Here is a 24,723-nt window from a genome sequence, read left to right as displayed (position 1 = left end):
AATTTATTTGACAGTTAAAAAAAAAGAATAAAAATATCATACACATCTCTTGGTTTATGTGATAAATTCAATTCATGTACAAATTTATATACTTCAACAGTTGAGTTGTTATTAAGAATAGTGTCTCCATTCAAAATAATGTATAGATAAAGGCATTGGTAATTGCAGAGTATCAAAATTTTGCATAAGTGTCTGTCTTTGCACACAATATTTCGGATTCTTCATAAAAAGTGAAAGGACCTTTCGAAACTACTTACTCACTGTCACAACTTAGCTCTTTCTTTAAAATATGATTAAATAAATCAACTTTTACTAGCAGTATTTCCCAATAGGCAATGCAATATTTTCATTTTACGTCTTCTATAGCTGTAATATTTCTTAGGTTTTAAGCAATATTTATTTTTAATGGCAGTTCTGAACGATGAAAGTGTTGGAAGATTTCGAATATTTAATGGTAAATCATTTTATAGTCTCATAGTAGGTGGAAAAAAAAAAACTTTTCATATATGAAAATTGTTTTCGGTTATGGAATATGTAATAAAGATTGTCCTGATTACTTAATGGATAAGAATTATGTGGTAAAAACATTGTTGTAGTAAGTTTTGCAGATACTGGGGAGCTAATTCATACACTATTTTTTTTTTTTTAAAGTTTATTCATTTTTCTTCTATTATCTAGTCTATCTCATCCAAGATCATCATATAGTATTGATTTTGATGAATTTATCCTTAGGCCTGTTATTATTCGTGAAGCTGCAACTTAAACTTCTTCAAGTATTTTTTTAAATCTCTATCAGCACAATATCTGTGTATTCGAGAACAGAACGAACGAAAGCAAAATTATATATTTTTATCAAAGCATCTCTCTTAAGATTATGCTTTAACTTTTTAAGATATTTAATCGTTTACATGCTAAGTTTAGCAATCTGCATGTAACACAAATATTACAAGTGTTGGAGAGGCATTGTTCAAGATAAATTACATCGATCTGGACAGATTTTCAGTTGTTTCAATGTGGGAATCAAAAGATTTTAAGTCACACCTCACGATTCCATCAAATTGCAATGAAAGAATTTTATATGATTTTCTAATAATGCAGGGGTTAGGTAAATAAAGTTTAATTCTCACTCTCTCTCTTTTATACAATAAAGTATTTGTTAAGCTCTCTAACTTAAAACGCTCGGTAGTTTAAAAACATTTTTGATTAAAAAGATAAGTAAAAATTTTCTTTCTCTCTTGTATTACCGGTTTGAACAATATCTGACATTTGCAAATGTTTTCCTTTATATAACACTCTTCGAGCAAGGCGTATTTAAACCTGTATATAAACAGGTTCATTACATGACCATAAATTCATTGGTAAGTCAAACGATCCAGGCAATTTCACAGTTACGTCATAAGTGGTCGACGTTTTCAACACATTCAATGTATACCGTTCAGGTTTGAAAACTAAAATATTTCATGGGTTTAAAACAATATTTGGTGAATATTTGTTATAAATTAGTCATAAATTTAAACATAAGTAATAAGGTATCATTTTGAAAAAAATTGGGATGTAAATACATGTATTTGGGCTTTATTAGATTTCATCACATGACCAACAGTATTTGCATCAAGATACATGTTTAAAAATGATACGACCGGTAGACATGGGGTGCTTACTCCACCTAGGCAACTGATCCAAACTTCGAAGTTTCCGGGGGTCTGTGTTTTATGCCCTGTTCACAGAGTTGTATTGTTCGTAGATTTTTGAGACCGATCACTGCTTCACCTTTTTCGCTATTGCATTAATGCAGATACCTAAATGAATATAAAAAAGAAAAGAAACAAATATCTATGGTTGAATAAATGAATTTTCATAAATGATACATAACTGTAGATGTCATTACGGCGAAAGATGAAAGTTTGCAGTAAGATGAAAATTTGCAGTAAGCATTCAAATTAAGTTTTTAAATGGGGGATCTACATGTAGGTAAAAATATGAAAAAAAATTAGTTTTGTATGATATTTATGATAAGGGAAAAAAGAATGGCAAACGGTTACAAGTGTGAACTAGGGTGAACAAGTTCCAGAGCTAGGAGACAAAGGGCACACAGGAGCAGGTTTTCAAAGTGTGGTATAACTTCACAATGATGTCTTCTTAAACAAAAGAAGGATAACTCTTTCTGATAAACTGCATCTTATACGTCCTCGAAAGAAAAAAAAAATTTAAAAAAAAGTGTTTGCAATGCACTGATGATAAATACATTATCTGTGAATATAATTTCGGCAAAAAGTCATCGAAATTTTCATTCATCAGGCGCGTAGCCAGCATAGAATTGAGGATCTTGGGGCCGTCGTGAAGCCCCGGAAGCTCCTGGGTTTTATCAAATATTCCAGTCATTTTCCTGCAAAAAAATCAAATCATGCTTTCTCGGTTCTCTTTAGAAAATAAAGGACTTAGTAATACATGTATTGTTTTTAACGCGAAGTTGAAACTAACTTCCAAGGACAATTATTATAGGTATATATGTAGTTTCAGCATGACTTTTTTCAACAATATTTTGGTATCATTTTCGATCTCTATTTTTAATGTTCAGAAACAAAAATACTAAATGGCATTAACAAAAAAAAATTATTTTATTTATATCTAGTATAACATAGCAGTCAACCACCAAATTGAAATTCAAAGACCTTTCTAAAAATTATCATCGTGTCACAGAACAATTAAAAATTAAAGAATGATTTTTTTTGCATTTGATTATAAAGAATTTGAATCTGAAAAATATGACAGAAAAGTAAGGTTGAAGCAAAAATGTTTGCTTGATGTTAGTTCTTTTCTCTCCCAATCTCTCTCTCTCTCTCTCTCTCTCTCTCTCTCTCTCTCATGGATTTTTTTTTTTTGAAATGATACACAATCAATTTCCAAATAAAATAACAATTATTTTTGACAATTAATTTTTATACGACTAGTATAACACACTGTACACTATAGACGGACGCGATCGACACCCAAGAAGAAATTGATGAATAAGCAGTACGAGTTATCGCCTTTTTTTTAACAACACGTTTCAAGCCGAAACTTAAAAATAATTAAATAATTTCATTCACAGGTATGCTTTAATGAATAAAAGATACATGTTACAAGGTAAAAAAAAAAGAAAAAGAAGAAAAAAAAAAAACAATCCCCCTAAATACCCCCACTCCCCAAAAGAACCGCTCAGACAGAATTTAAGTTGGGAACATGTCAGTGTATTTCGGTGTTTTTATTTGCATTTCGGTAATTTTACGGCATTTACGGGATTTTGTGTTACCCGCATAATGACGGCGTGTCTGAAAGATTACAGACCAGGTAATATTTTTACTGGAAATACATATATACCCTTCTGTCGGATTCAGGATCAAAGAAATGTCGAATTGAAATGCAACATTTTTTTTACCCATTTAATAACATGATTAACACAGGTCAAGTAAAATCACTACAATTAGTTAAGTAGCTTGGGTATTACCTACATAGCTTTATTTACCAACTGAAAGTGGTTTTATTTAGCTACTAAGTCATACTTATTTCTAAAATGATCATTTTTTTCAGGATGTACAAAAAATTGCACTTTGATGCATTAATATTTTTCAACTTTGAACTGAACTAAAAACAATTCATAAAAAAAAAAAATAAAATAAAATAAAAAAAAAAAAAAAAAAAAAAAAAAAAAAAAAAAAAAACACTCGTGAAAATGGGTCTCCTTCAGCCCAGTCTAAAAGTTTTGGGGTTATACATGTTTGTGATCAAATAGTTACTGATAATTAATTTGTAATACTTCAGCACATTGTGAAGTAATCATACCTACCCACTAAAGAGGGTGTTGCAGAAAATGTGTAAACCGAGAAATGAGAAACAAGAAACGAGAAATGAAAAACGAAAAACAACAGAAAAAAATAAACAATGACCTCAAAATGTCAGCCAAGGAGGCAGCTTTTGCATGATGTAATTTTGTTAGAAAACAGATGCCGAGTGAAATTAAAACATCTAACTTGGGTTAGATTTATCAGTGATCTGGCACTGCTATCCCATAAAGTCTTTACAGATTTAATTAGATATCAACAGCTGAAAAGTAATAATTAACTGGTAGGAGACAGATCACCTCAAATTATTTTCTGATTGTTCATAATCAAAAAAAAAAAAAAAAAAAAAAAAAAAAAAAAAAAAAAAAATGAAATAATATATTTAAACATTTATTAGTAAGTAACGTATTATAACATTGACAATAAATTTCACCTATAATATAACCAGAATTACTAAATCACAAAGAACAATACATTTATTGTAGCAATAAAAAGCTAATAAACCGTAACAGTTGATTCATTTTTGACAGAGGTATACTTTAAGTTTCAACATAGAAATTTGGACCATTGTATAGTATCCCAGCGGAATCTCATTCAATTAGTTTATCTTTGAAGGTATCATTTGATGACAACTTTATTGTTATAAGCTGACTAAGCATTTCCTTTAGGTAAAAGTATTGTATTTATTAAATCTGTCAAGATTTTATAGTTTTTCACTGTGATATAGTTGTGCGGTCGCTGTTAGTTAGATGTTTTCATTTCACACTGCATCTGTTATCTAACAAAATGAAATCAAAAGCACAAGTTCCATTTATTGACATTTTAAGGTCATTAGTTATTTTATGCTGAATCGGATTCCTTTTTCTCGTTTCGTGTTTTACACATACCCTGATTATTCCCTCTATCGAGAAGGATATTTAAATACCCACGGAGTGATTTCTAAATTTAGTTAGAGCAACGTAGATGACTTTATTTATAAGGCGGGTATGACTTTGTTAACATTAACGCTTGTTGGAATTTATTTCACTTATGTATACTTGTATGTGTCACTGTCTCTACATTATGTTTGAGAAGGAATCTATATAGTGATGATCATTAACATGAAAATAATACAATATGTTCCTTAAAGAGAATTTTTAAAGATTGAAGTAAAATTGTGTCCCATAACTACGTTGTGGATGCTACTTCCAAGACTTTCACTCTAAGTCCTTCATTTCATTTTAGAGGTTTAAAGTAGGGACATACCATATATACGTCCCTGTTTTAAGTCAGATCTGGGACACTACAACACTTTTGCACAGATTCTTGATAAATGACATCATGTAATATTAAATGTATAAATCTTATAATTAATTATCATGTATTATAAATGATACGAAATTATATAACATAATTTAGACTTTTAAGAAAACATGCATTTAATGTTTATCTCCAATTTGCATTTTTGCGAAAGTGCAAAAAGGGCATTATTTTTGTTCAACGCAGAGTTGTCGTTCCCTCAGACGGTCGTGCTAATTACAGTTCTTATCCGCAAGCCACAAGAAAGATAACTTCAAATCTGTTTGGATGGATAGCATATTTTCAGTGAGAAAAAAAAAAAACTAGAAAAGGAGGGGTTTACTTAATACAATAAATAAATTTTGACATTCATTTTAAGCCCTAAACGGTAACAAATTGAATTTTCGCCGTGTCTCAGTATAATAAAAATATACTATTTGATATCATCTCTCAGGAATTTCTAACATTTTGATTGGAGCGATTAAAAGAGATATTTTTCTGTTATTTTTTTTTTTTTTCGTTTTGAATGGTCTTTATATTCTCTGTATCTCTCTCTTTATTTACCCTTCCGAAATACTTCACATCATCATCATCATCATCATAAAAATAATAATAATAATGATAAAATTCTGTCATATTTTCCCCATTTATAACTAATATAATCAAAAATGTCTAATATCATTCATAAAGATTTTTTTTAAATTAATTATATTATATGTCCTCCACTTATTAAATCTGACATATACTTTGATACGTTTCTTCCAAAAGTTTTATAATGAGGATGTTGATCAAACGTTTTTGGAGTTTACAAATATATATGGGTATTTAACTTTATTCAAAAAATTCTTTTAAATATACCAAATGTCCTTTATCAAAGAAGCTTTCAGTACATGTATTCGGAACATTGGTTTCAAATTCCGAGCGCTCTGGATTTCTTTCTTTCTTCACAACTGCTTATAAACTTCAAATTAAACACGTAAAAATGTAAATATTAGTGTTTGGTAGTTTAGTAGTAGTGCTAGTTGTTTTTGCTTCTCTGTTTCCTTTGTTTTTATGACTTCTTAACCTTTTTCTTTGTCCTGAGGAAGGGAAGGGTCGTCCCGAAAATTTGACAATTTTTACTGTTCGTGTCGTTGGTCATTTTTAATGTTTTATATAAATTTTAATCCGTGACCTTGTATCTACTTAGTAGATCCGACACTTATGATAAACAGTGATGTTGAATTTTAGTGATGTATATATATATATATATATATATATATATATATATATATATATATATATATATATATATATATATATATATATATATATATATATATATATATATATATATATATATATACCAATCAATTAATTCATTGACTCGATCATTGAACATGCAGATTTAACTGTCGGCTCATAAATTTTAGGCAAACTATTTTCTAATGATTTTCTGTTAATTGCAATGATGATTGATTATTATTGTTTAACGCCGAGTCGGCAATATTTCAGTCATATTTCGACGTTTTAATTGCAATGAAGGTGAGGTGTTAAACTTATATAGAAAGGTAGCACTGTGTAACCTTGTGTATAGTAAGCAAGTAAATAAATCATTTATTATAGTACATGTGTTATACAATACAATGAGGAACAGTTAATACTATTAAGGAAGACGGATCTAATTCAAAATTTCGTACCACTGCGCAGAAAACCACGCATATGCCTTGAATCAAATTGACTTAATTATGTATTGCAAAAGATAAAAAAATATAGATTTTTAATTCTTTTAAAGATATTCAAACGTTTTCTATTAAGGAAGAGATTGCAAGGGTCAATGATAAAAATCCGCTCTATGAATTTTTCTCATTTTTGCATATAATTTGCCTTACGTTAATGGTATCATAATATGAAAATGTCAACCAAGGTCATCAGGGTTATAAGAAAGATATGGTTGCCATGGTAACCACCATTTTTCAATATTTTGATATTTATGTAGTGGAATTTTAAGTATGCCATACAGGTATCAAAATTGAAACAAATTAAATAATTTTCACCAGATATTAAATAATATGCTTTATATTCATTGAAAATAAAAATTGTATCGGAAACTATTGATAGATGTAGTAATGCCACAGTTGCTTTGGGGAGTAGTCATTGTAAATTTGCAGTAATATTTTCACCCCAAGAGCAGTTTTCAACGTCTTGAAAAAAAAAATTGCCCAATGAATTTTCCTAAAATTAATATATTTTGTAACAATTATTATAAGTGACTTATTGTTAAAATATGAAGTGGGGTCATCACATTCTTTTTTAAGCTACATGCATTTCAATACCCCCCCCCCCTCCTAAAATATTAAAAGATTTTATAAATTTTAATCTGATGGTTTGTTGCTGAACGTTTAATATGCATAATCTGTTTAAAAAACTATAGAAAATACGTATAGATTAATAAATATTTTTTTCTGAAAATCTTATGGTGGTTGCTCATTTTATACGTAGAGCAGAATGATAAAAGTATCATGTACCACCTGATACGAACAGAAAGTACACAAAAAGCAATATGCATATTTTTTTTTTTTAAATTTTCCCATCTCCAAAATATTTATTCCGTTATCATATCAATATAGATATATACATTCTAAACCAGTGCACAGTGGTCCAAGGGCCAAATTGTTCATGCTCTGAACACTCATCGAGTTCTCTGCACTGTGACTTGGAATCGGAAAGGGGTCGGGGGGTCACTTGAACACATTGAATGAATAGGTTATTTCAGAGAACTTGTACCTGCAATATATACCGTATATAAAAATCCTAGCTATTATCTTATTTGACAGATTTTAGTGATTTGCTATTTAGTATTTACATTTGCAAATATTTTTCCTTCAGATTCATTGCAAGTTAGAAAACAATTCATTTTCTCATGAACTAGGTAAGCCTACACATATCTCCATTGCGACGTCATAATGCCACACTTGACGTCAAAACTATAATGCAAACTGTTTTGTTTCAAAAATAATCGCGTTGAATGACATTTATAAATTTGCGCTTATAAACATGCTCACGCGGTTCATGAAATATGCTGAGGTGAAGCGTCTTTGTTCATGTCCTTCTGAATTTTAAAAAATTAATTTTTTTTTTTCAAATATATTCCTGTGAGCATGATGATTTTTTTTTTTTTTTTTTTTTTTTTAAATGTAACGTTATGTGCTCAAAATAATTTTCTCTCTCTGGTATACCTGGTACCTCCGTAGTACCTCGATTGTCAGAATTAACTTCTCTTAGTTTCGTCTGTTATTCTTACACGCGTATTTTTTGCTAGATTTGTGAAGAAACTTTTCTTTTCTGTCATCAGAAGTGTGTTAAGTTTCAATTTTTTTACCAAATACGACGCATAAAACATTTTACCACAACAAATGCTTCCGCAATATCTGTGCCGACGATTCATTATTTACATGGTCGATGTAAGAGTTGAAAATGCTAGAGAAGATCTTACTGAGGAAAACAATTTCCTCTGCGATATTTTTAAAAATACGTTCATGTCAAGCATGCGACCTCAAACTGGTCTATACACGTATATATGAAAATCGCATACGTTTATCTGTTCATCCATATAGGCCTATATTCATTATTATCACTTAGAAAATCACGCTGTCTGAATTTTAAGCTTCTAGGAAATGAATATCTATTCATAGATGTAGATCCTACAGTAAAGAAACCGATCTCAAATAAAATTCTAATATTTTAAATAAAACTAGAGGACATAAAGAGCCAGACATGAATTAAATTTATTCATGAAATAGATTTCAGTGTTCAGAACTACGGCAAAAGGTAGACGTGTCGAAAGAAAAAAAAACCACAGGGATAAAAAAAAAAAAAATCTGCGTCGACGCTCACCAGCACTCTGCAAAATCACATCTTTATCTTATTCTTTCTCTGTTTTAAAAATATTGCCACGAAGACCTTTTGCCATGGGCGTAATCATAATCACGCTCCTTATTCAGCTGTTATTCCGGAAATGGTTACCGTTAATCTTCTTTTTTAAACATCACATGAGTCGATCACGTGACGCCTTGCAATCGCTTCCTTAATTCAAAAATATTGTAAATATTTCGATTTATATTCATTTGTTAATTTTATAAATAATTGATTTATTTGGCCAAGGTATTTTCATTGAAAATTTCCCACAAAAAGTGCCCTACACCTGCACTTGATATGCCCCCTGAAAAATGTTAGCCGATGACTTATTTATTTTTTGGCATAATTTGCAGGTAAATTTTCTAGTTAACATTGTCCTTTAATATGAATAAAAATTCTATTGCAGAATTTTTTTTCAATGTTCACTCTTATACCCGACACTGGCAGATTCCCATTACTTCCTATAGTAATTATCGATTTCCATCGCTAACTTTTGAAAAGCTCCCCATTAAAAATGTATATCGATGATCATATGACTTTTTCATTGATTTTAACTAACCAAAAGTCACTTTACCTCACATTAAAATTTGAATAAAAAAATACATCGCAGAAATGAATTAGGTCCGTTGTGGATAAATATTCAAACACCCGGCCAATCAGACGTTTATGTCACTTTTAGCAAACATAAATGATTGTGCCCATGGGAAAAGGGCCCGTATGGCAATTTTTACACATTTGGAGTTTTTCATGGATTTTAATAGAGCAAGGTTAGAAGTTGCCAAATCTGAATTTTTATGGTCGTACGTCAACTCTAAGTAGGTTTTTTCTTCATTTATATCAATAATACTTTAACAGGTAAACGATAACGTCATGTTACTTCCGCACCAACGTCAAAAGTTTTCAGAGTGAACATGACTTTGACTTTGCCCTGTAATGTTACTACGGTAATGAATGTATGTTACTGCGCATTTCCAGAATCATTTTTTCAGCCATTGCCTCTTTTAATAAATTTAATTGTATAATATGATAATGAATAATTGCAATAACTATTATCCATCAAGCAGTGGTGTATAGAATTATGAGTGTTTGTTCGTTTTACATTTCACTATGCTGGGATGTCAGGAAAACCCGAGAAGCAAGCGGCTTCTGTTCAATATCAATTTATTCTCTCAAAGCCAAAGTATTTATCTCATGTAATAATCATATGAGAAACCTGTAGAATTCATTCGAAAATCATCTCATTTTAAGCATAGCTCTCGATAGGACAAGATGTCAATTTTTTTTCGGGGGTGAATCCAGTATAAACGATATATCTTACAAAATGTGAAGTTTAAAAATATTTCAAAAAAAAATCCTCAGCACAACAATAAAGTATATGCTACTGGGTAGTGAATTTTGTTGTTTTTTTTTTTTTCTAAATATAATTAGACAGAAAATTTGTGAAATGTAGTGAGTTACCGTATATATGCTAAACAACAATTTAAGGACATTAAGTTGATACGCTGCAAGTTAAGCAATATTCGATAAAAAAAAGCATTAAACAAAAATTAAGAAGGACGTCTGCCTGCATGTGGTAACAAAACTTCTTTTTTTAAATTGAAATGATACACATTATTTCAGTCAGAGCAACGAAAATTTTTGAATAATTACTTTTTATGTAAGCAGGTTGACAAATTATAAACAAATGGATGAATTATAATTCACATGCATTAAGGAAAGGAACAGATCCAGGGTGACAAGTGGTTGGATTGTGTGTGTGTTGGGGGGGGGGGGGGTTAAATGTTAAATGACAGAAACGTGCAATACTTGTAGCTATAACATGAGTTTAATAGCATACGAAGGTTGTCGTAATTTTAAAACCTTCCTAAATTTTAGGTGTGTGTGTGGGGGGGGGGGGGGGGGGTTGCCTTCCCACCATCAACCTCATAACCTCCAAATACGCCATTTGGTTAGATTTGAAATAATATTGGAAAAAATTCCACAGTTTATTTTTGCACCTTGAACTCTCTCCTTACGTACATGTATATGAGCAGGGTCATTTTCAAAACAAACAGCGATCATGAGCTCCACATGCCTGTAACTGGAAACTTAACTGCTATCAGATCTAGTTATTTATGAGAAAAAAGGCGTCCTAAAATAAAAATTTTGTTTGATTTTGTAAAATTAAATGGTTTTAGAACATGTATACCCTAAATATTAATAGATATCGGGTATTTTATTATCATTTAAACAAATTTTATCCGAACTTTGAATGAAATCAATATGTCATTTTTTAGATTAATATCAAATAGATTTTTCTAAGAAATAAATCATAAATAATTATATATGTGATGTCGTTATGAATCATGCAGATTAATTAATAGAATTTTTTCGGCGGGGGGGGGGGGGGTGTAAAAATTAATTGAAAATTTTATATATACAGTCAGTTAAATGCGATTGGTTCGTAATATTCCTTGGCTGGCTGAGTTTTTAAATGACAGATTTCTACGAGGTAGCACACATTTAGGTACAGGTAAATATTGCAATGTGATGGTGTTTGTAGAATCCCCCCACCCCCTTTCTCGCGGCTTCTTTATCGTATGAAATTCTAATGTTATTGTTTTCTAATGTTATTGTGTATGAAGTTTTACAATATAAGAATTCTATTCTGGTCCCATTCCAGAGACTTGGATATGCTTATCCTTGTAAAGCTTTACAGATACACTGTACAGTAGTCAGGTCCCGGTAATATAAAATGACCCTGGTCCCCTTCCCCGGTCTCCTGCACTGCCGCAAAAATAAAAAAATTGCAAACATATTCTTAATTTTTTTGTGCAGTATATTTTTAACATTTAATTTAATTTGCCATTGCATGTTTAAACACAATTTGATCTTAATAAGAATTATTTCAATAAATCCAAACAACATAATCAGTTCGTTTACATAATTCAATGGCAAGTTATGCAATATTATACCAAACGGATAACTGAGATTATAATTTCAATAAGAATACGAGTTTTAGATTGATAATAGAACTGTAATGACATACAATGCTGAGGTTCTTTGAATGGCAAGGATTACATATATTTGACTTTAAGTGACTAAAAACTGCAGATTAAGCTAAAACCTTTTAACTTTTTTATGCACAACACGAGTACCAGAATATTGTATTTTCGAGTTACTGAAAATAAATAGTCAGCAAAAGAAAAAAGACAGAGATTTCTTTTCATGATACGATATTGTGTTTTTGAAAATTTGCCTTTTTTTATTAAAGTTTCACATTTCTATGTATTAATAAACTGGATTTAATGTAACATCTCTCTATTTCTCTCTCTCTCACACACACATCAGGTATACATACATGTAAACTTGGTTTTTTATTTTTAAGCTAGAACAATTAGACAAATTTTATTTCATTCGGTAGGTTTTGTTTGTTTTCAAGTACTTACATCGGAAATGGCAACAACAAAAATAGGACGAAACAATTTTTTTTTTAGTTTCATTTTATTTTACTTAAATTTATGATCATTATTACAGGAAAAAAAATTGAATTAAAATTCAAGTTATTTTTAAAAATAATATCATGTTAAATAAATAGATGCACATGTAACAGATTAAAAAAAAATGAAAGTCTGGTTCAATGTAGCATCTATTTCTTATTCTGTATTTTTTTTTCTTTCACTCTGACAGCAGCTAGTTCCATGAGTTTTCAAAAATACTTTTTAAAAAAAATATAAATATAATACTTACAATTAAAACGTTTTTTTAACTGCTGATAAATAAGATTTTTAAAAATATTCTTTATACTACGGAATTTCTATGAGTATGGTGAGTTTGAATGATGTTTTAAAAAAAGAAAGAAAGTCCCTCTCTGGTACCATTGTCAGAGTTACCTCTCTTGTTTTTATTTATAGTTCTTAAAAATAATATCACGTCTGTCATTCGTTCGTATTTTTGCTAGATTTGTGAAAACCTAAAAGAATACTTTTCTTTTCTGTTGGAAGAAGTGTGTTCAGTTTCAAATTTTTAGCAATTAAAGCATTTTACAACAAAAATTTATGCACGATGCACCAATGATTCAATGTTTACATGATCGATGTGTTGAGAATATGGTGGAGAGGATCCTATACAGGAAAACGATTTCCTCTGCAATATTTTGATAATATACCCGTGTCTATCAAGTAACTTCAGTTTGTCTATATATCAAAATCGCATTCGTTCATCCATATTCAATTATCCAGAAAATCACCTTGTCTGAAGCGTCTATACATGTAGGAAATGAATATAGCCTAGAACAGAGACATATAAAGCTACATGTAGTTAGGACACGGGTCTCGAATAAAATTCTAAATCAGTGGACTAGAAGATCAAGACGTGAATTAAAGATATAAATGAAAATAAATAATTGTTTCAATGTTGAGAACAACGACAAAAGGTAGACGTGACAAAACGTAAAACACGTGGATAAAAAAATCTGCGTCGACGCTCACCGTCTGCAACGTCATATCTTTATGACGTTATTTCTCTGTTTTAGCAAAATTGCCATAAGACCCTTTTGTCATGGGCGCAATCAAATGATATATAGGAGGTTTGTCCCAAAAAGACGTAGACAATGTTTATAACTTTGTAAACATTCAACCAATACTAACCAAATTTTGCATAGCCATAATTTTCTTCAATGTTCCTTAAAAAAGTGCTTTTTAAATACATATCTTTAAAAGTAATAATATTATGGTGATTTATAGGAAGGCCGATATGGTCTGTCGGCGCACGAACAAAATCCGGAATAATTTACTCATGTAACTATTCCAATTGCGCTTGTTTCTCTGGTAATATGTAAAACATCAAACTCAAACTTATATCAGTGAAATCGGAAGCAAAATCTTAGTATTATGTCAAATTTTTACTTCAATAGCATCATTGACAGAGGATTGGTATCGTTCTTTTCAAAATGTTGTTAGAATTAAGTTTGCTGCAAATGACGTGGTCAATTATTATTATTAAACATTTATAGGGCGCCCTATATATTAAACTCTAAGGTGCTGTACAAGCATATTATATAATACAATGAAATTTAAAACTTTACAGCAATCATATATGAAATTATAAGATAAATATATACAATTTCAGTGTCCACACTATCCATAAAGTACTATATATAAGATAAATAGGATAAATATTTAAATGCAGTCTGCATAATATAATAAAAGGATAAAATACACAGGTCATATACCTTTTTAAAAAGAAAAGTTTTAGCTTTTTCATAAAAAATCCTATTGAGTCACATTTTCTCAGATACAAAGGAAGAGAGTTCCATAAGGTAGACGCAGTTCTGTCGAATCGTCTATTCCCATACGTCACAGTCTTTGTTGACGGAACCACTAAAAGATTTGATGATTCTGAGCGTAAGTTACGCGAAGGTGTGTACGGCTCAATTCGTGGAGTACTTTGTATGCATAAACAACAGTCTTAAATTGGCAACGAAACTCTAACGGCAGCCAGTGTAGACTGATCAAGACAGGCGTTATATGGTCAAATTTCGACTTTGACAATGTTATTATGCGCACAGCTGTGTTTTGTACACGCTGAAGCTTGTTTGTAAGTTGTTTGTTAGTTCCGACAAGTAAAGCATTCCGTAATCCAAACGGGATGTAACTAATGAAATTAAACAAAACTCCCTAGAGACGCAAGGGAATGTATTAAATTGCTTCAAATGTGGTTTGTCCACTTCAGAGAAGGAAAAAATGATACAGAAGTGACATAACACACTAGAACGCTAGTAGATAAGTTTTTTTAAATGGTATAAGAGATTCTAGGAGAGTTTTTACCTCCGTCCCGAAAATAGTTACGCTTATAAGATGTAAAATACTGTTTGTTAAATTCAGACAGTGATGAACGTTATGGGACACGATCGACGTCAAATTTTGTTTATTCCATGCTATCTACATGTACAATGTTAGGCAACCTTTCGAGGACGGAAATTTGAATCAAAAAAAAAAAAAAAAAAAAAAAAAAAAAAAAAAAATGGACATTGGTGCGTTTTACTGAGTCCATCAGTCACCAGTGGTTTTCCATTTGAAAAAAAAAATAACGAGAAGCTTCAGAGATGCTTGTTAAACACACGGGATAGTATACTTAAAAATGATCATGACGTTATAAGAGACGTAAATTACGTTTGCTTTCGTTAGCCGATGTACACTTATAAGCCTCCTTCATTTTTACATTATTTTCTTATTTAATGTGTTATTATCATGATACTTGAAAATCTCTATCATAAAATGTTGCTTTTTACTATGAAAAGAAAAGAAAAGAAATTTAGCAAAGAAAAACAAAATTATTTTCCTGGGACAACCCTCATATACACATAAATTACGCATAGCGTTTTTTGTTTTGTATAACAAAGATTGCCTTTTCTTGTAAGATAGCTATAAATATTTTGAGGTCAGACAAAGTGGGGTTGTATTTAATGCTAGTAAATAAATCTGTTCTGAAATTCGAATATTAAGTACAATGTAATAAAAAAGTGGCACTCGTCTTCTACTTCATCTTTAGAGCAAAAATTACCTAATCTATCGCCTAATGATTCCCCTTTATATCTTGGAGATTCAACTCTAATAGGTAATATTCCACATCTAAATTGAGCAAGAATAGATCTTTGAAATTTTGGAATATTCATTTCAAGGTAGTTTTCAGTAATAAATCTGTTTTGAAAGCTTTATACAAACGTAATTAAGGCAGTCGTTTTATCTTTATTAGCCAAACTCTCTCATAATTTAAAAGCAATTTTCGTTCAAATTCAACAATATCAAACAGTAATGGAATTTTCATTCAAATTCAACAAAATCAAACACTAATAACCTACTATAAATATCTTCAGAATTTACCGATTCGATTAGTAATTTTATTTGGGACGTCCAGCTCTATTTATTGCATTGATTTAATTCCCAAAAGAAAACATGTTTTGTTATGCGGTTGTCCTACGTTGTCAGTAAACAGTTCCAGTCACATGTGAGTTAAGGCTAGGTATAGGCGTTTCTATGCAAATGAGCTAATAAAAACGCATAAGAGGTATATTTATTATTCAGTGAAAGTTTTGATTTATTTTCTTATGCATACACTGTAAAAAATGTGCTTAGGAAATAAACACTTCTATTACGTGTTTAGATCTAAACGTGTTTGATATTGTGTTTAAAAACAAAACACTTATGTCTAAATGTATTTAAAATCTATACGCGTTTAGATATTGAACATGTTTTTTGTTTTAAATTCGGTCAAGTGCAGAGTTATCTTCCCGGAAATGATACATATTTGAACGTTAATAAGCACGGTTGTCGAAACAAAGAAAATCACAACAAAACAGTTAACGATGTTTTCAAGAAAGCTGATGAGAATTTGAGTGCCAACCACCGCAGAAATAGTGAAAAACATGTGAAAGGCTCATTGTTATTGCTCTAGGGTATGTATGCTTTTGTTTCTATATAAAAAAAACATGATGAGCAAAGTAAATAAGTAAGGATGTCTTTCGGTGTCATATCATGTATTCATTAATGAGAGTAAATATTGAATCTATAGTTGCAATAATATTTATTTAAACATTTTTTTATATGCTTAGTAATTAATGTAAAACTTCAGCATGTTCAGTGAGGAGCACATTTGTTACTTATGCAACGTACGTCCTTTCTTACAGGTTAACTTAATTGGATAGCCGAGAGAAAGAACAATGGATGTGAATTATACTGCCGTAGAAAATACCTTCAAGATTATCCAGATAACCTGCTGCTTTGTTTACACCACGACGGATTTGAAATAGTGATCCATATTGCATCACACTGCAAGAAGCACACCATAGCTGGAGTCTTTTACATATATATTTACTTTGTATTGTGCTACTGGTACAAAATGCAGACAATTCAACAACTTGGATGTTACTAACTCTTTAGATGCCAGATAGTTTTATATGTCAAAACTTCTAAAAGACTTTGTGACAAACAATAGAAACCATTCACAAGTAAAAGGAATTCCACCGAACAATGATTCCGTGACTGCGTGAGAACACTTTACTGTGTGTTAGGCCTTTTTTATCATTTTAATATGATGTTTAGAAGTAAATAAAACTTGAAACGGACACACCTGTTATATTTTTGGTTTTCTTGCAGATCCTTGTTTAAAACATTGAAGTGTTTAGCTTCTAAACGCGAATCTAAGTGTTTAGAATTGTGTTTAAACTCTAAACATGTAATATGTATGTAGGTTTAAAACACTTTCCATTACGCGTATTGAAATTCAACATGTTTAAAATTTAAACGCATTAAAAAAGTGTGACAAGAATGTGTTTAGAAATGTGTCTATCCATCTAAACACATTTTTTACAGTGTATTTAGTACCCACAATATGTTATAGCCAGTACAGATTATGACGTCATTGTTCTTACGCACTAAAGGCAATACAACTCACCAACAAAACAGCTTTGGCGCAAGGGATTACCCTATTTAATTTTACATAAAAATTGTATAATGTTAAGAAGAATATTCTATGGATTAATAAAACTGCTGCACAAATCCGGGGAATTTTCTCATTTGATCGGAATTTGAGGAAACTTATACTGGTGTGGACTGTACATTTTTACCCTGATTCAGTTGAAAACTTTACAAATAGAAATTTTACAACTGAGCTGTTGATATTTGTGCAGCAATACCAGCAAACTTTGGAATATTTTGCTTCTAAATATACCTTGTTTCAGTTGAAGAAAATTAACCATTCCCTTGCGCCGAAGCATTTTTGTTGATGTCCATTATAATCTCGTGTAGTAAAGAACATTTACCTCATAATATGACTTCATAATGTGTACTGGCTATCTCATGTATTGGGTACAAGTAAGTGTTAGACAATACCTTTTAACTTTCTCTGTATAATAAATATGGTCCTTAGGCATTTTAATTAGTTTATTTGCATAGAAATGCCTATACCTAGCCTTAACTCACCTGTGGTATCGTTCAGCGCTAAAGCATTGTCTACGGAAAGGCAACTTCTAACCGATTTCTCCATGTAGTGCTGGTATAGTTGTAAATCTTTGACCCCCAAGTAGTAAAGAAGTGCGCAATACTGTAGGAAACTTGGATAAAACTTTATTATAACTGAACTATTCTCTGATTAATAGTTCTAAATAATTAAGTAAAAGATAAATTTTACTCATCATAAGTGTTTATTTCTTGAAAAAGAAAAAAAAAACATAAAATGAAATTTCCCAAATAGTGATAAAATGTCGTTAAATTCCCAATTCCAAGGTCCTGGGCCCCATCCCCAAAATGGAGTGGAAAATCCCGGCCCTATCATTAATTTGCCTTTGCAAGGTTGACCAGACAATTGTTTTTTTTTTTACAACGAGGCGTTCGATATTGATCGCTCGTATTCGGAATGTTTCGGGCATACCCATATAGCCTGGTATCTCATGGATTCGTGGTACTTACCGATTCGTAATTGAATTTATTCGATTAACAAAATCTTCAGCTTATTTTCATTGTGATTAATGTGAAAAGTGTCTTATCTTTTCTTAGGTTGAAAATTATGTATTTTCATCGCTAATCTTTGTCAAAATTCACCTTAAAATGTTTGACAGTTTCACCAGTAAGGAAAATCAAGCGTCTCATTGATTCGTTTATAAATTTTTATTCGTATTAAATATTTATTTCGTACATAATTGTTTCATCAAAAATAAAACTATTGACGAAAATCGTTATATTATTTGATAGAATAAGGATTTTTATTATTTTTAGATAACTCTTTTGCATATATGCAATAAAAACAATCGTAAATTAAACAACAAAAATAATTAATAGTGATAATCAAAGTTATACAATGCTAAATATTAAATTCAATGTTTGTAAAATATTATTAATAAGACATAATTAAAAAAAATAGTAATCATCAATGGTAACAGAATTTGATTTTTTAATTACTGGCAGTTTTGCAGTGCGGGCAAATGAATGTGCTTTGGGCTTCCAGAACTGTAACATCTACAAATACATGTACACAATTTAAAATGGGTCCAGCGGGGACAGAAGGCAACTTTCCCCACTTTCCCCCGCTGGATACACAAAATACCGGTGAAGATTTGGTTTATCATACCTATATCTTTTCCTCTCAAAAGAAAATTATATCAAAATTAATTTATAAATGGTAACAACATTTTACAAAATATTATAAAACAATTCTAAAAAATTTTAACAGTGATATAAAACCAGATACTTCATGCAATAATCCGCATTATCAATAAATTATCTGCTTATAATTTTTCAATATAATTGAACAAATATCAATTATTCATAAGTACATGTAAAAATTGAATTTGTCTTTTAGTAATTTATGCTGTATAAATAGAATTGACTTACTTAAACTCCTAGGACAAATAGCTTATAATTTTTAAAACACTTGTTATTTGGCTGCTTATTATGATAAAAAAAAAATTACCGAATTATAACACTAGTTACTTTTCATACTTTTTTCAATGCCTAGCAACATACATGTAACTTGATATAAATAGTCAATCATGCACACAACACCTTGAAATTGTTTTGGAATCAATTAAACTAGTTTATTGTACTTATCTAGCTATTTTTGTAGGAAAAGGTATACCACACAAACGTGAAAAATATGACCTTATGTGTAATTTGTATATTTTCTGCTTTATTTACCGAAAACTCCATTATTTTCGATGAGTTATGCCTCTTTGTTTCCGTAAGGAACTAAACTTTCGATTTCTCAAAATAAATTTTTGGAAATATATTACGCGTGCGCAATGACGGGAAAAAGAAAAATACCACGAATCAATGGGTACCACGAATTGGTGAGAAATTACCATACATAATAAAAACTCAGCATTTAATAAAACGCCAAGATATTGAACGCTAAGATTCTCTAGGCTTATAGTAGTTTTTTTTTTTTTTTATCATAAACTATTTATTAGCCATATAATAATATAGAATATTACCGTTGAGCTTAAATTTAAAATCATGGCGGGATCTTTTCTACGGAAGTGCACTACTGCTGATTTTTTTTCTTCATATTTATACACACAAACCCTTTTTTTTTACTCCCTGTGGACACACTATCCAAGATTTTTTGCATAAATTCTGTAGAATCGGATTATAATGCAATATCATCAGCATACAGTATTATACTTAAATTTAATTTATTTTGCAAGGTCGTTGATAAAAAGAGCAAAGAGGGTTGGTGATAAATTGTCTCCCTGTCGAACCCCGGTTGTACTTTGGAACCAATCTGTGCATAGATCATTTATCCTTATATGTGATATTGATTTTCCTAAATAGTCTTTATTGCATTAATATTGTAGAAATCTCCGACAATTCCGTTATGTAAGAGTGAGAACTTTAAAATATCACTATCAACTGTGTCAAAGGCTTTTTGTAAGTCTATGAATGTCACGATTGTTTCTTCTCTATTCGGTATAATACTATTGAGTGTGAATACGTGGTCTGCACAGGAGCCGTTTTGTTTCAACCTGCAGATTGTTACTTCCAGATAGGATACCAACTTATTGTTTAAGACCGAACGGTACATTTTATAAATGGTTGATAGTAAACTGATTCCTCGATAATTGAGCGGTACTCTCGAGTCATTTTTAAAGTCTTTTAGAATAGGACATATTATAGCTTGACGGCATTATGAGGGTATAATATTAGATTCAAAACAAAATTTAAATAATAGATAAATAACTTCTATGACACAATCATGATCATATTTCAACACTTCGTACGGGATTTCATCCACACCAGGGGATTTTCGTTTTAAGAATTTAGGTTGACATCTTTGACTTCCCAAAGTTCTATAGATCTATTATGTTGAGTGTTGTATTCTCTTAAAGGATCAAGCAATTACTTTCCATAAAGTTAACTGAATCTACAGTGTGTTGGAGAAAAGCGTCGTTGTAAACCGTCTCTATCATGAGGGCATCATATATATAACTAGAGAATTCAGATTTCCAAACATTTTGCCCATAAGTAGGCTCAGTAGAAATATTCCAGTCACCTGTATGACACACTTTCGGAATTCGATTTATCCTTTTAGAGCCGAGAGATTTAAGTTTTTCCCAGAACCGTTTCAGATTTTTTGACGAGAAGTTTTCAAGATTAATAGCCAAGTTCAGATTATATTTACGTCGGAAGAATCGTATTCGTCTGTCGAGTTCTTGTTGAGCTTTCTTATATTCATCAAGTCCTGTTTGTTTTAATGCATGCTTTCCTTCGTATTTCGTAAATACATACTTTTATTTTTAATTTTAAGTATTTACGTAAAGTTGTAGATTAGATGCTGACCATTCCAGCAATTAAAAGAAAAATGCTTGTTTTGAAAGTTTATTTTGTCGCAATTTTTGCATGTACTTAAGTGCAGTCATCCTTATATGACCTCTACAGATAGATGTATCGGTGATAGATATCTAGTGTATTTTGCTTTCTAATAAGAGATATTATAGCGCATTTACAAGCATTCAAACTATTTTAATATTTTTATGTTAAGTAAATCTGACTATAAACAAATACCAGTTATACCAAACTTTTAAAAGATGTACACGTAGAATCCAATGCACCAAGTAAATGTATTAATAGTAATAAGTACTCATAGTAGGCGAAATGCTGGGAAGGGGCGAAATACCTCATTATGCCGTGACAAAGTTTTGCAAAATGAATTTCAAACGGTAAATGCAAGATTACTATTTCTTACTTTGAAACCTACAGTAGTTAGTTAAAAATAATAATAATAATAAAAAAAACTAAAAAAAAAAAAAACTTGTCATTTTGCTGCCAATGTCTCTTCTTAAAAATAATGAAAGAAATAAAATAAAAAAAAATATCGTAAATATTATAACTGGTGGAAATATATAAATTCATTGTGTACATTACTATCATTTAATTATTGTGAAAACAATAAAATCCCCCTGTATAGACGACTGTAGGAAGGAAACGTTTATCTTGATGATGGATATGGTTTACTTTCATTTAAAGCATTATAAAAATGATAGGCAGCTGGAGTAACCTCTTCTACATTATTCTTGGTCGGTAGCTGTGTATTTATATTTCTTGAGACTAAGTGATTTTTTTAAAAGATTTTTGCTGAATTAACTAAGTACTACTATAACAGATTTAATCTACATTTATATAATAGTACTTACTATTTTTGTGAAGCTATTATTTAGATTGATTTAATTACAACTATATTTTTAAAAACTACTTGTTCTTCCTTTGTGCATAAATCGGTCACGGTAGCCTAGTGGTAGGGCACTCACTTCGTGATCGAGAGGCCCAGACTCGATTCTCGTCCGCTGGGCCGTGTCAAACCTAAGACGTAAATATAGGTAGTGAATGTTCCTTCGCCAAGCTCCGCGCACTAGAAGCGAAAGTCACGGGTCTTTCGGAGAGACCTTAAAAACCGAGGTCCCGTGTCACGGTAGGCGTTAGCACGATAAAGAACCCCCACTGCCCAATGGCCCTGAGTGCCGAGTATAGATCTAAATATGAAGCCCTTCGCCGGCATGTGGTGACGTCTCTATATGAGTGAAAAATTCTCGAATGGGACGTTAAACAACATACAATCAATCCTTTGTGCATACAGTGAGCACACGTGTACTACTAGTATCTCAAAGCTCCTAGATGTATGTGTAATACATAATTAAGATGTTGCCCTTACCAGCACATGTAGCAAGTTTACAAAGTGCAGGCCAAGTGGAACACGGGTACATTTGTACTAAGTCTAAATAATGAACACAGAAGTCATGTGTTCAAAATAATTCAATCCTATGCAAGCAAAAAAAAAAAAAATAAATAAATAAAAAAAAAATAAAAAATAAAAAAATAAAAAAAAAAAATAAAATTAAAAAACCCCCAAACAAACACAAACAAACAAAACATCACATTTATAGAATTAAGGATAATATAACTATTATTAGCATGTTTTAAAACAGTAAAATGGATTAGGCAATTGTATGTAGCATGATTTGATTACATGTATATTTGAATTTTAATTTATTAAGAATAGAAATACTCTTTCCTTATTTTTCAATGATATTTGCCATCTGAAGTTAATCAAACACATTTTCCTTGATTTGCATACAGACTACAATTGGAAGTCAGGCCCAAAAATCAACCATTTTAAAATTTAATGCACATCCTGACACTTCACTCCCTGAAAGACAAGCACTCAGGAAAGGTTTGAAAATGTCTCTTTCTGGAGATCCAAAAGACAGTATCTTAACATGCTGTTATTCATAAATTGACACAGAAATTTAAACACCTTACTCAGAAAAAATGGCTTATTATTTTTTCCTTTTAAATTTATACGCATATATGGATTCATTACATTTATGCCTAAATACTATTATCTGTACCGAATTTGATGCACTGAAACTTTGTCATATGACTCAAACATGTATCTGGTAAATAGTAAATAGTAATATAAAATAGTAAATGGTAAATAGTACTCTAAAAAACTGCATATAGTTTGTATATTTAAAATATTTGTGAAATATTTACTAAGATTGTATGTTTGCACTTAACATTGTATATGTATATTGTATAAGCAGTTGAGGAAAAGATACATTTTTAGGTATTGAATGTGTAGGGCACTTGTATATACATGTATTACAGATAATTGACAAAATAGTTGTTAGGCTAATTTGTTTTTTTTTTATTTTCATTTAATCAAGTTTTATATCACAACCCTGACAAAAACTTCTGGCAAGTGATTTATAAGAGATTAATACTTTTACTTATAAGTTGTTTATTCAGGACTTATACTTCACTGATACTTTTAACTTATAAGTGACTGATAAGTGACTCATAAGGAATTTATATGCAAATGAGGTGTTTGACTTATAGGTCAAGTATTGGCCACTTTTGTTTTATGCAAGTATAAGGCACTTATAAGGGACTTTTAAGTCAAGTGCAGTGTATTAGCCTCTCATAATTTATGCGCGTACAATTGTATCAGTCACTTACAAATTACTTATAAGTGAAGTACAGCACTAACTTTAAGATTTTAGAACAGAACTTCCTATCATGCAGGGGTTGTATGATGATCAAAGTTTTTTTTTACATATACATTCAAAGCATCTGCTTTAATAATCATGTTAAAATTTTCTGAAAATAAATTTCCCTTCATATAATATTTTTTTGATGATGCAAACTTTATAAATTATTTCAGATCAAACAAATGTTTGGACATAACAATTTTTAAGTTAGACAGTCTGACTTTTCTATATTGAAACCTCCCTAACAAATTTGGAATTAGCTATATATGTCTTTTATTAATTTTTGAAATTGTTTTAAATGTGTTTGTGGTATGTAAGATCTCAGTCAGGGATGGGTGCATTTACTTGAAAATGTAATCGATTAATAATCGATTACTTAGGGAAATTTTGTGTAATCGATTATTAATCAATCACAGTAATTTTTTTCCTGTAATCCCTGAACATTTAAATTTAAGAATTATTATTTTGTGTACTTTAATTTAAATTCTTTAGATTTACCTCAATCAGAACTGTAATATTTATTTTATTCAATAATTTTTCTTAATGAATGTGTCATTTGGTAATTCTATAAATAGTAGTATATACTAAATGTTCTGGGGATTGTTAATATAATTCGAACTCAGCCCCATTCTGCCATATTGGCATTGTTCTTATATGAAATGAATTAGAAATAAACATTGAACAAGATTAATTCGTATATTTTTTTCC

The 24,723-nt window shown here is 30.5% G+C and overlaps 1 protein-coding gene across 1 annotated transcript in view; it reads left to right on the top strand.

Annotated features, from left to right (window-relative positions):
- The first annotated feature begins 3,299 nt into the window (after positions 1-3,299).
- LOC133195026 (uncharacterized) overlaps positions 3,300-24,723 on the top strand; it is a 52,246-nt gene continuing 30,822 nt past the window's right edge. The window contains exon 1 of the mRNA XM_061330912.1: positions 3,300-3,330. Coding sequence (XP_061186896.1) covers positions 3,300-3,330 — 31 coding nt within the window. The remainder of the gene's footprint in view (positions 3,331-24,723) is intronic.

The sequence above is a fragment of the Saccostrea echinata genome, unplaced genomic scaffold (genome assembly GCF_033153115.1).
Source record: "Saccostrea echinata isolate AGI-Se365-2 ecotype Australia unplaced genomic scaffold, CSIRO_AGI_Sech_v1 ptg000029l, whole genome shotgun sequence".
Classification (NCBI taxonomy): Eukaryota; Metazoa; Mollusca; class Bivalvia; order Ostreida; family Ostreidae; genus Saccostrea; species Saccostrea echinata.
The sequence above is the reverse complement of the archived record's forward strand: the minus strand, read 5'-3'. Positions and strand labels throughout refer to the sequence as shown.